Source organism: Clinocottus analis, unplaced genomic scaffold, assembly GCF_023055335.1.
Source record: "Clinocottus analis isolate CAN_PGR_092001 unplaced genomic scaffold, fCliAna1.0.p SCAF_5, whole genome shotgun sequence".
In the NCBI taxonomy this organism is placed as follows: Eukaryota; Metazoa; Chordata; class Actinopteri; order Perciformes; family Cottidae; genus Clinocottus; species Clinocottus analis.
Window position 1 is genome coordinate 2,339,446 of NW_027176207.1, and position 12,329 is coordinate 2,351,774.

The following is a 12,329-nucleotide window of genomic DNA, read 5'->3' on the forward strand; positions in this document are numbered from 1 at the left end:
TGATGACAAAGACCAGAGAGATCATTACTGTCAGTGTCTTAGGGCGAGAAGCAAAGAGAGATCGTTTTGTGCCCGAAGGAAAAAGACTCAAGCTCAAGATAAATGTCCTGTTGGGTTGAAACTGCACTCTGACACCGAGCTTGATACTAAAACTCCTATTTCTCTCTCTCTCTGCAGTATTACTGGCTGTTTGTGCTCTCCAGGGGACTGGTGGGAATCGGAGAGTCCAGCTACTCCTCCATCTCTCCCACCATCATCGGAGACCTGTTCACCAGTAACAGCCGCACCATGATGCTCTCCGTCTTCTACCTGGCCATCCCCCTGGGAAGGTAAGACACAGACCCTGTGTTCTTCAGGCAAACACACACCGGGTATCAACGCAGTGTGTGTTCTACTTCCAGGAGATTGACATTTAAGAAACTATAGTTTGGTGATTTCATCCAATTCAGCTGGTTTAACTGCTGCATGTCGAACCCCCCAAAAAGGTGCAATGAAATCAGGAGAATTATCATCGATTATTGAGGCCAGGCTTGCTCCTTTCTGCCTCTCTCTCTCTTTTCCCAGAGCTCTGGCCCTCTGCAGAGAGAAAACTCACACTCGGCTGTGTGTGAAGCTTAAAGGAGGGAGGCTGTTTTTGTTTTTTTTTGGAGGATGTGGCGTGGTGGTGTGAGAGTAGGAGCTAATATGAAGCTCAAATCTCCAGCCGTTTCAGTTCATTCAATCAGAAAAAAAAGCCACAGGGACAAAACAAACAAAGCCAAGTAATACAAGCTGAACACTTGAGGTTCATCGTTGTGTACACAGTGCTGTGCCGAGCCGTCGCACACAAGGAAATGCTGAACAGTGAAGGGTCTGCAGCCTCTGTGCACCCTCAACGTTAGAGTTACATGCAATGCATGGATAACACGCCACCTCAGGCGACAATGGCAGGTTGGAGACAGTTGGATAAATGTGCAGGGGGGAGTCTGGACTGGCCCGAGCGGTCGCGTTATGAGCAGTTTACTGTGACACAAAATGTTTGGGTCACAGTAAACTGCCCGGCAACACGGACAATAGAAGGTGAAAGAGTGGGGCCTCAGTAAAGTGCAGTCAAACATCCTCTCCAGTCTCCCACTTGTTTGTCTTTACTGAGGCTGTTATGACCGTCTCCAGGAAATGACCTCAGGAATTAGACCGGATTCACAGGAAATGGTTTCCCCCGTCCCCCCACACCCCATCATTTAAACTTGGCTCGGGAGACAGGTTTCTTTCTTTGCGGCGACGCCGGCATTTGATGTGAGCATTTCTTTTTTTTTTCCGTGCTGGACTTTTATTGTTGGTGTTGAACTTTCCAAACACTGATAACGTTAGTCACTCAGTGGAAATATCACACGCCGGGTGAGCCCGGTTCATACGACGCTGGTATTTCTGAAGAGCAAATCATGTGAGCATGTGCACGTAAAACCAGTTCAACATCAGCCAATGGTTGATGAGAGCCCAGTGTAGAGTCCCTGGATGCATTTGGTCACCGTTAGCTATGCTAATGGTGCACAGCAGCTCTTCACCTGAGGCTCTGCTGCACATGCAGACCAACAGGTTCTCTGGGAAATAAATCTAGTGAAGAGGCTTAAAAACTGGAGATGAGATGAGATGGAGGACAAATGAGAGAGTAAACTATTGTCCATCTTACCACTACTTATCTCCAAAGAGTCTTCCTCGTTTAGTTTTTTGATGATGATGATGATGTTAGTCCCTTAAAATCGTTTATAAAGCCCTTGAATATAATTCATACCACTGTTATGACGTTCGTCTTACTAACTGGAGGTTGTCCGGGTACGGTTGTTGCAACAAACCATTATTTTCATTATTGATTATTTAACAGCGTGTTCCCAGGCGGAAAAAATATATACTAAGTATATTTAATCTTAGCATACTTGAGTATATTTGAAGCCCTACTAATCATAAGCATATGTAAAGTGTGCTAATTTGGAACAACTTATTTTGTACTAAATATATTTAAGTTGTACTTAATAGTATTTAAGTACAACTTGAAATATATTAAGTATATTTTTTGTGCTAAATTGGAACAACTTAAAGTATACTTAGTACATTTTCAGTATATTACTGTGTATGTGCTAATACACATGCTGATAGCTACCTTAAATTGTGTTCTAACTAGAAATACTATATTATTAGTGTGCTAATAGTATAGATAAGTATACTTTTGGTATACTATTAACACATTATACATGTAACAATATTGTGTAAAAGTTAATAAAAAAGAAAATCCATGCATTAATCTAGAACATATTCTAGACACAGCTCGAGGTGATGTCATCAAACTGTGTTTTGTCTGATCAAAGGTTCAAACCCCTGAAAACATTCAGGTTGTTATCTCTCATGCAGATTATTACTTTCTCATCAACATAGTTCAGGCCTTATTACACAAACCAATATGAGAAGAGCAACCAGCTGTATTCACGCCGGCATAACTGTGTTGAAGCTAACGCTCCCGTCGCTGTGGGTCCTCGGCTCGGTTTACTCTCTCTGTCCTTTAAATGCTGATGCTATCTCGCAGCAGAAGCTTATCGCAGCACAAGAGCTCTTTATCTGATCTGATCTGATCGAGCAACATTTCCCTCAAAGCACGTCCCCGTCATTTCCTTTTCGGACTCTCAAAACACTCTTTAACTTAAATAAAAATGCGGCGAAATTCAATTTCACTGTGCCACACGCAGCCTTCCGCCTTCAGCCCTCAGACAACCGCGTTAGTGCCGCGGCCGTGGGCGGTTTATGACTTTGCACCTGCATTTTGTGCGCAAATCGCACAGCCACAAATAGACCCGACTAGCCAAGCTGCTGCCGCTGCTTTGATCGGTTACACTGTCATAAGCTCTCCGTGTCAAGCACCCAAACACTCGACGTGGCAGACAAACAGGATGTGTGTGTCGTGTAGGCGTAAGCTGCAGGACACTGACTCACATACTCAATATATATAACGTGCACTCGCCGCTGGACCGCAGGTTCAGAGGGATGTATATACATATATATATATATATTTATATATATGACGGTTTGTGTCTTCTTGTCTCCCCCGCAGCGGGCTGGGTTACATCCTGGGCTCCAGCGCCAAGGTGGCTGCAGGAGACTGGCACTGGGCACTGAGGGTAAGTAAGGGCGTGCACACTGCACACACACATGCACACAGAGACAGATGAAGGGCCTGTCTTCCTTGGATCTGGGGGGGTCAGAGGGGTCGTCGGTGGCAGAAGCACCGGCGGGCGCACACAGCGGCTGAACAGGCGGTCCGGGCTGTGACATTGTCGTGATGTGACAGAGCAGAGAGGCCTGAAGCTCTCGCATACATCCACATCAGCATCAGTTGGACCTGCAGACATTTTTAATATCAAAACGCATTCTCAAGCTGAAAGGCTGCACGTCGCGATGGTTCAGCTCTGATCCGACGGCTGCAGCAAGGAAGGTGGATGTCTGTCAAAGGCTGGTGCAGATGCTGTAAACACATTCATCTTTCATCACATGCTCATTTACCCGCGAGGGTCATCGTCTCCGCTGGGGCAGGATCAATGTCGGCCTCAGTACCTCAGCATCGTGTCTTTTATAGTGCAGGAACTTAACGACACACAAAGGTTTCCTTCTTAACCTTTTGGAAACCGTGCGCGAAAATCCTCCCGCTTAAGTCCCAGCATGCCCCATTCAGGCAATCTTTTGGCATAAAATATGTAATTTTTCCTTTTTCGAACTGGACGACACAATTTTTGACTTTTTATTGTGATTTTTATTGCAAATTCTGATTCTTTAGGTCCTAATCTTTCCAAAAAGGTGTCTTATTGACGCTCCAAGAGCCATTACTTTCTCATATCACGCTGGATGTTCATAGTTACGATCAAAACATCTTTTAAAAGTGATTTTTTTGCAGATATCCAAATATGTCGCTACGTCACAACAAACAAGTAAAAGAGCAGCAGCGGAACAACAGCCACCAGCTCGCCATTGCATCTGCGACAGTATCAAACACAAAGAGAACAATGAAAAATGCATGGAATGAAAATGATGAGGAGAAGACGTTGTTTAGACGAAGCAAAAATCACCTGGAAGGAATGAACAATGTGCACCAGAGAAGTCTGTTTGTGGCGATCCGAGCGAGCACAAAGACACACTTGTTCCTCCGCACCGGCTCGCAAAATTCCCCAAAGGTGCTCCAAAAGCACGGAGCCGGGACCCCTTTTAATTAAAGGCTGCTTTCAGATCTCCAGAGAAATGTATCTAGAGAACGTTTTTGCTGAGATGTCCCGTCTTGACGGGGCAAAGATTCCTGACTGGACAATTCTCTGCAGTAGCAAACTTACAGCGTACTTATAGGAGCAAACACAGGCGTTAAATCAGGAGCATAAATCAACGTTTCTTTTACTGGGACTCCAACTACAAAACGTTCAGAAGCCAACAGCTCAATAAGGCATACCAGCCGCGACGGAGAGGACCAATGAAAGGTCTAACGGGGCCTTCAGGGTCAGCTCATAAAAAACGCTCTAACAAAATTATGAGCCGCCTCTTCTTATGAACCGAGTGACATTTTAAAAAGGAAGACGTTAAACGTCCCCTCGGCCTGGAGAAGATTCCTGGATGTGACACCGCGCTGCGTTTGAGGGAACAGGACAGGCTTTTCTTCTCGTCTCCGTGGAGTATAAAGAAGAAGAAGAAGAAAAACAAGCACAAAGAGCGGGGGCACTTTGTCCCGCCGCAGTCACAATGAAATTCCAATAAAACAATCTCAAAGCCAATTAATCACCGGCGTGGCATGCAGAAGAAAAACAAACACCCAGACATGAATCGGGTTGTGTGGAGCAGTTTCCTGCTTTAAAGCGGAAAAAAACACCACGGCGCTTCCGTTTGTTTTTGCCCAACGTGTTCCAGCTACCTTCCTTGTTTAAAAAATGTGGACGATAAGGAACAAGAGGGGGGGGGGTGTATAGCAGAAGAGGGCAGGAGCTAATTTGTCTGATTGCCTCCCCTCCATACATACAGGAAGGGTCTGATGGGCACGGAGGGAGTCAAGGTCAGAGGTCACGGACTACTGAGGAGGGCACTCGAGTGCAAAACTTGTGAAAAACAGAGCTAATGTTTATTTTCCCTTCAGACTCTGTATCGTGCGTCGATGCTGCCGTCGAGATTCTGATGTAGACGTCGATCCAATTAAGTTGCTCCAGACGCACTATAGGAAAGAAACTCATCAGTTTAATCCTCAACTGAGCCACAGCACACTCAGAATGACTCCCTCACACATACACACACCTGCACATTGCACAGCACTGTTGCATGTAAATGACTTTTATAAGCTACCAAATATAATATGAATTTCCCCTGACAGATGAAATTGGTTTTGCTTTTGTGAGCAATATGGATTACTCAAACAAATGCTCTCCCACACATCCCATCCTGCCTTTTGTCTCTGCCCCCCCTCCCCCCACACAGAAGCACACACACACACACACATGCACAAACATGCTACTTCATAACCCATAAAAGATGATAGTGAACATAATAGCAGATGGGCATTTATGAGGTTTTCACCTTAGTGCAGCGCTCACAAAGCAGCGCTCAAAGCCCAAAACGCTCCTTTGGAGTCGTATATGCTTACACAAACACACACACACACACACACACACACACATGAAAAAACCACAAACGGTGCCAACAGAGTGAGCAGAGGGAATGCTCTCGGCTCCAGAGGGCTCGTATAGGATGTCAGGCGTATCGGCAAACACGGGGAGGCCGTCGCTTCAGATTGCAACAGCAACCCTCTCCGGGCCGAGCGCGCCTCGCTCTCTCGCTTCGGGAGCAGCTACGTTTTGGAAACGATGACCATAAACACGACAAACGCGAGAATTGAGTTTAGTTTGCCCGCGAACAGCCGCACAAATGCAACGAGCTAACGTTAGCAACGTTAGCTTCATGAGGCACGTGGAGATGAAGCCAACCGAGAGGACAGCGGCACTTCCTGCTGCGGGGACATCGTCACTCATAAAACTTAATGAAACTTAAATAATAAGACTTCAACAACAGTTTAAACTTTGACTTTGACTTAAACGTTGTGACACGGAGCAACATCGGAGAGCAACGCTCCTCTTTCTCATCCTCGCAAACGTCGCTGCGTGAACTTCCACTTCATCACTTTTATTCTAGTTTGTATTTAAAGAATAAATGTACAACAATATAAAGCATGCGATACCTCACCAGCAGAAGGCTCTGTAGAAAACGCACTTAACAATGTAAACGGAATTATAACCTCATAAAAGACAACACATGAATAAATAAATGCACCAATAAATAAATAAAATGTGCATAAATAAATAAACAGAATTGCTAGAAGGTTTCCAAAGCATCGCTAATGTTCAGATGTTGTTTTGCAGAACAGTGCTCTCTTATGAAAGCACAACTTATATTTATAGAGACAAAAAAGTAAATTAAATAAGAAAGAGGTATTTACAGACACGAGAGGTTTCATATCCTCTTTTATGATTCCAGTATTTATATCATTTCTAAATTATACATTACAATCTGTTTAAGGTTATGACTGCACTGCAGATACTTAGTTTTAGTAAGAAATGGAAAAAGATTGTCCTGCGTTATCTTAAGACATGTATTCTTATTCATTTGAACCGTTGACCTTCGTCCAGCTGATCTTCTCTTCCCTGCATCTGCATGGTGTGTTAACGCGATCCTCGGCCTCACGCTTCTGTCTCTTCTCCCCCCGCTAGGTGTCCCCGGTCTTGGGCATCACGGCGGGGACCCTGATCCTGCTCTTCGTGCCCGAGCCGAAGAGAGGCAGCGCCGACCAGATGGGACGCGTCAAGACCCGCACCTCCTGGCTCTGCGACATGAAGGCGCTCGCCAAGAAGTAAGAAGGCTTCAGAGAGAGAGTCGCACATCTGTCAAAGAGTCATGCATGCTAATATCCTCTAATGAGCATTTTAATGACCAAACTATTGACTGAGAAAACAACTGTCAGATGGACAGATAATATAAACGATCCCAGATGCACAAATACAAACACTCCCACTTATTCGCTTGCCTTTAGCCTCCAACAGCCATTATACAGACATGGGAATATAGGAACGTCACCACCAGACACAGTGAGCCAGTATCTTTCAGTGAAGGGAGCCCTGCATCCACGAGTCTGTACACTCTTGTTAGTTTATGACCTCTGGACTATCATAAATGTTATGAACTCTATAGAGCTCCTCTGGTGCAGACGTGCAGGTTTATGGGATCTATTTCAGTGGAGCAAGCGCATATTCAGAGAAACTTTTAGCTCTACACAGTCTTTCACATTCACAACTAATGCAACGTGTTAAATGGGGTTATTTTAGTGTTTATGTCTCCCACATGAAGCCGTCAACCTTCACTGCACGTCATTTCATTTCCCTTTAAATGCTCACCTTTGTTATGAGTTTGCGGTCGCTATCAGAGGCTCGAGGGAGGGGTTTTTAAGTTTTTTTGTTCTGCAAACAGAGAGATAAATCGAGTGAGATTGTGAGACAGAAAACAGCCGCTTGGTTCCGCGTGCCAAGAAAATCACCTGTTTGATTTGGCGCTCGCTTTTTTTTTTTTCTCGTCTGACTTAGTCGGAGCTACGTGTTCTCCTCCCTGGCGTCCTCGGCGGTGTCTTTTGCCACGGGTGCGTTCGGCATGTGGATCCCTCTGTACCTGGCCAGAGCCCAGGTGGTGCAGAAGACCGGAGAGGACTGCACGAAAGACGTCTGCAGCAGCACCGACAGGTGAGAGCTTCATGGCTGCACCTTTTTCCTAATAACCCACGCTTCTACCGAACCGAAACTTCAGTTGCACGGACTAAAAAACCTGCACGGTGTTTGAGATGACCCGTCTCGTCTGTGCTCTGCCGTCCAGCCTGATCTTCGGGGCGATCACCTGCGTGACGGGCCTGCTGGGCGTGGTCATCGGGGCGGCCACCACGCGCCTGTGCCGCCAGAAGACGGAGCGCGCCGACCCGCTGGTGTGCGCGGTCAGCATGCTGGGCTCGGCCATCTTCATCTGCCTCATCTTCGTGGTGGCCAAGAAGAGCATCGCGGGAGCTTACGTAAGAGTCACTTCCTGTCGCGCTGCGGTGTCGAGTGTGTCTCTGAAAGAGGAAGTTTAACTGTGGCACCAGTTTTTTGCTGCAGACCTCCTTTTTCTCCTGTGTTTGAGGCGTTGTAGAAACCCCAAATTAATTCCAATACTTGTGTTTATTGTATGTATTTGTTCAGCAAAGTCTTGGGAAAAAAATGTATATCTGCAAAAAAAAATCATTTTTAAAAGATATTTTGCTAGTAACTGAACATCCAGCATGATATGAGCCAGATTCCCCAAAAATGCCTCCTAAAGCAGTCAATAAGACAAATTTTTTGGAAAGATTAGGATCTAAAGAATCAGAATCTGCAACAAAAATCACAATAAAACAAAGTCTTGGTTTGTTAGGAAGGAGTTTCAGTCAAAAAAATTTGATGTTTGGTTCAAAAATGAGAAAAATTACGTATTTTATTCCAAAACATTGTCTGGATGGGGCATGCTGGGACTTAAAATGGACGCGGGAGGATTTTCGCGCAGTTTGCAAAAGGTTAAACGAACAGTGTCGGAAGTGAAATTGTCCCTTTTTAACTTTTCTATAAGAATCAACGGGTCCTCAATGACAGATGTCCTTCACACGCAGCGATTAGCATGTTCACGAAGGATTCGCCTCGAGGAAAAGTGAAAGTCTGATAACCAACCTGACAAGAGAGGCTTAGTGGCGGCTCATCGGGGCGGGGTTAATGCTCGAGTCAGGAGTAAAGCTGTAAAGGGACACCTTGCCCAACGCCAGTCCCTTCCAGGCCCAGAGGCAGCGAGTGGCTCCTCATAATTAACCGCCGTAATTGCAGGTTGGATTGAGACGGCCTCGGGGACGGCTGCAGGTCGCCGAGGCTCATACCGTCGTCGCCTGGCCGAGAGTCAAGAGTCTCAGGCCGACGCAGCGCTTGTGGCTAATTGCCTGGCGAAGCAGGAAACGGCTGCACCTTCACAATCGCTGCCCTGAAAACAATGCACTCTGGGCCGTCGGACTCACCAAGCGCACATTTCTCAGCCCTGTCAGACACAAAAGAATAGGGACTGACGCTCAACGACGTGGGCGGTAATAACCGGAAAACATAGGAAAGGTTTCCCATGTGCGTGAAAGGAACATAGCAAGAGGAACGCTGCATCCTAAACGTGTGACCCTGACATGTTGGACCTCTTCACAGCAGTCTGAGGTGTGTTTCAGCTTGTGAAATTGTTCAGATTTGGACAAAAACAGCAATAACGCACCATCTCAATCGACAGAGAAAATAATAATTATTAATTCGGCGTGCCACGCTCCGCACGCTGTATTGATTGTTCTGGTTTTCAACAGCTGCTGAGCAAAGTAGTGACTAAGTGAGACATAATTACACGCATAAGTGCTGATTTTGATTGAATGAATTCAAACGCACATGAACCCCGGTGAGGTCAGACGGGCTCATTCATTAGGTGTTTGACGGAGGCGGGACTCAGCCAATTAGAGCTGGGCTGCAGAAGCGTCCATATTAATTACATGATTACAGATCCGTCACACTCGATCTCAGACAAACGCTGTGTGACGGAGAGGCAAAAAAGGGTGAAGATTTGGTCCGCCGATGCTCTGAAATGTTCTCTATAACCTTACAAAGGAAGAATACAGTGTCTCGTTGTGGCCGTGGCGTTAAACATGTGACTTCCCTGCCTCTCCCACTGCTCTACTGTACAGTGTTAAACCTCCGTGCAGTGCAGCAGTTGTAAGTGATCAGCTCGGGTTTCACGGCGAAGCGCTGACAGATGTGTCGCGTTATAAGGCGTGACGCGACCGTTGACCCCCTCGCAGCTGTTGTCTCGTCAACACATCTGAGGGATAAAAAAAAAAAAAAGGGCCGGGCTTCTCTTTTTCCTCAGAGCTCACACGTCGGTCACGGTGTCTGGTTCGCAGCGCTCGGGACAGACGGCTCCTCTGTCGGACTCCCTCTGTGGAGCTCTCTGTGCCGGACTGGAGGTTATTCCCCACCCGGCAGCAAACGCACAACGAGCGGCCGTGTTAAACCGCGCCAGACAAAAAGCAGCGGCAACACAGACGCACGAGATTCCACTGCAACCAAATCCCCTCGTCCAGAAAGCGGCCAAGTACCAGCTGGTACCGGCCCGCGTGCATACTGGAGCATGCAGTACATGTAGTACGACGCATGCCAAGTCATCGGACGTGGATTAAAATCCTGCAGCTGGATCTAAACTTAAAGTGTTAAACCGTTTCCACATTGATTATACGAGCTTTTTTGACAGGAATAAACAACCCTGACTGCCCTGTGCTGTTTTTACTCGGCTCAGTGAGACCAAAATGAAGGCCTGCACCTCCACGTGTAATTGGGTCGCAGCATAATGACATGTTTTCAAACCGCAGCGACCGAAACACTTCTCTTGGGCGCAGGGTTCCCACACACGGCAGCGACACGAGCAGCCTCGTCCTCTGGCTCCGTGGCAGGATGCCCGTCCTTTGTGCGGAGGAATAATTGGCCGATCTTAATTATTCACGACTAAATGGTAAATTCTCTCTCTCTCTCTCTCGCTCTCTGTGCTTCATTTCATGCAGGTTTGCATCTTCATCGGAGAGACGCTGCTTTTCCTGAACTGGGCCATAACTGCAGACATTTTAATGGTAAGTACGGGGGAAGCTATACTTATCCACTGGGTCAGTGGAAATTTCTGGTCGTCCAATTAGACACAGCTTTTGTGAAACGTGTGAGTGGAATACAGTTCTGGGTGGGGCTGATCATTACTGTCCACTGAGATTGATTCGTGGGAACAAATGGAGGGGGAGAGGCTTTCCCTGATGTATGTTTTTGATTTCTAAAAGTGAAAGGTTGAGTGAACCGAATGAAATTCAGGCGGTGGGTATGTGGAGACAGATTTAGGCCGTTACTGAAGCTCTCGCTGTGACTGACGGGTCGGCCTCGGGGGGGGTTTCTGGAGGTGGGCTCGGCGTACAGAGTGCTTTTAACGCGTCTGAGTGAATCTTTCTACCGCTGCGTCACCGTCCCGTGTATTTTCTTTCTCTCTCGTGTGCAGTTTGTCGTCATCCCCACGAGGCGAGCCACGGCGGTCGCCTTTCAGAGCTTCACCTCTCATCTGCTGGGCGACGCGGGAAGTCCGTACCTGATAGGCCTGGTAAGACATTTTTTAAACGCGCATCTCCATTCAAACCATGCACACCCGCCCAGATACAGGGTTCAGCTCTCGATTTGAAGTGGGCAAAGTGAGGTACGAGAGCAGCCTTCAGCGCCGCGTCCCAGGAGGGCCGGGGGGGGGATTTCACCGCCGCTCTTCAGGCTGTCAGCGGCGTTTTCTAGTCAATCTCACGGTTCCCAGGAGGGGCCCGGCGTACTCTCTTTGATTGGTCGGGAGGTGAAAGGGCGGCTCTGACTGGTTGGCCTCTCAAGGTCAGAGTCACTCAACCACCACCCGCCCCCACCCCCACCCAAAACTGCATGCATACATCCATAATACAAGTGCGGCTTGCTGTTCAATGGAGCGTAAAACAGGATCCACCTCAGACTGCGAGGCCGCATTCTTCTCATTCCCGATAGAGAATGAACACGTCTGAAGTTAAAGAGTAACCCCATGGAGGTGCACATGCTGGATCCCTCATTTGAGCACACAGGAAGAAAGGAAAAACAGGCACAAAGACGTGCCAGCGTCTCAATCCTCACATCGGATCCTTAACGTTTCTTTCTCAGTTCTTATAGGATGAACTCTGGGAGAGAAAAGCCTGCCGTGTGTTTGCATTGCGTTGTATTGTTGTGCCCCCGGCTCGCGGCCCGGGTCCCGTTCACAAAGGCGGAGTGGAAGTCTTTGATTAGTGAATCAAACTGATCCCCGAGTTCCTCCGTTCCTCCAGCTGTCTGTCGAGCCGCATTGAAAGAGTCCCCGCTTTCCCTTTTCTTCTTCCTCCTTAAATGGAAATGCGACTGTATTGTCGGAGCGGTTGAGTTATCTCTCAAGTTCTGACAAGCTCTTCAAAAGACTAAACAAAACTGGTATTAAAGAAACACAAAGATCCACATTCTGGGAAACAGAATCCGCCTCAGAGAGCGGCGCTGTATTGTTTCTGCGGATCAAATGAGGCCCGGTGTCATCGGCTATTCTACCGGCGTCCTATTGACGCGTGAAGAGACGCATCGCTTTGAAGAGCTGTGTGAGTTCTACCGACATAAGAAAGATTTCAACCACTCCTGAGAGGATTAGCCGACTATAAT

At 47.1% G+C, this 12,329-nt stretch overlaps 1 protein-coding gene across 2 annotated transcripts in view; it reads left to right on the forward strand.

Moving 5' to 3' along the window:
• The window catches only part of spns2 (SPNS lysolipid transporter 2, sphingosine-1-phosphate), a 62,376-nt gene that overhangs the window by 36,634 nt on the left and 13,413 nt on the right, over positions 1-12,329 (forward strand). For both annotated transcript variants that reach the window (XM_068600891.1, XM_068600887.1), the window contains exons 4-10: positions 178-329; positions 3,080-3,146; positions 6,756-6,895; positions 7,623-7,775; positions 7,906-8,095; positions 10,667-10,732; positions 11,143-11,241. In XM_068600891.1, coding sequence (XP_068456992.1) covers positions 178-329; positions 3,080-3,146; positions 6,756-6,895; positions 7,623-7,775; positions 7,906-8,095; positions 10,667-10,732; positions 11,143-11,241 — 867 coding nt within the window. The remainder of the gene's footprint in view (positions 1-177; positions 330-3,079; positions 3,147-6,755; positions 6,896-7,622; positions 7,776-7,905; positions 8,096-10,666; positions 10,733-11,142; positions 11,242-12,329) is intronic.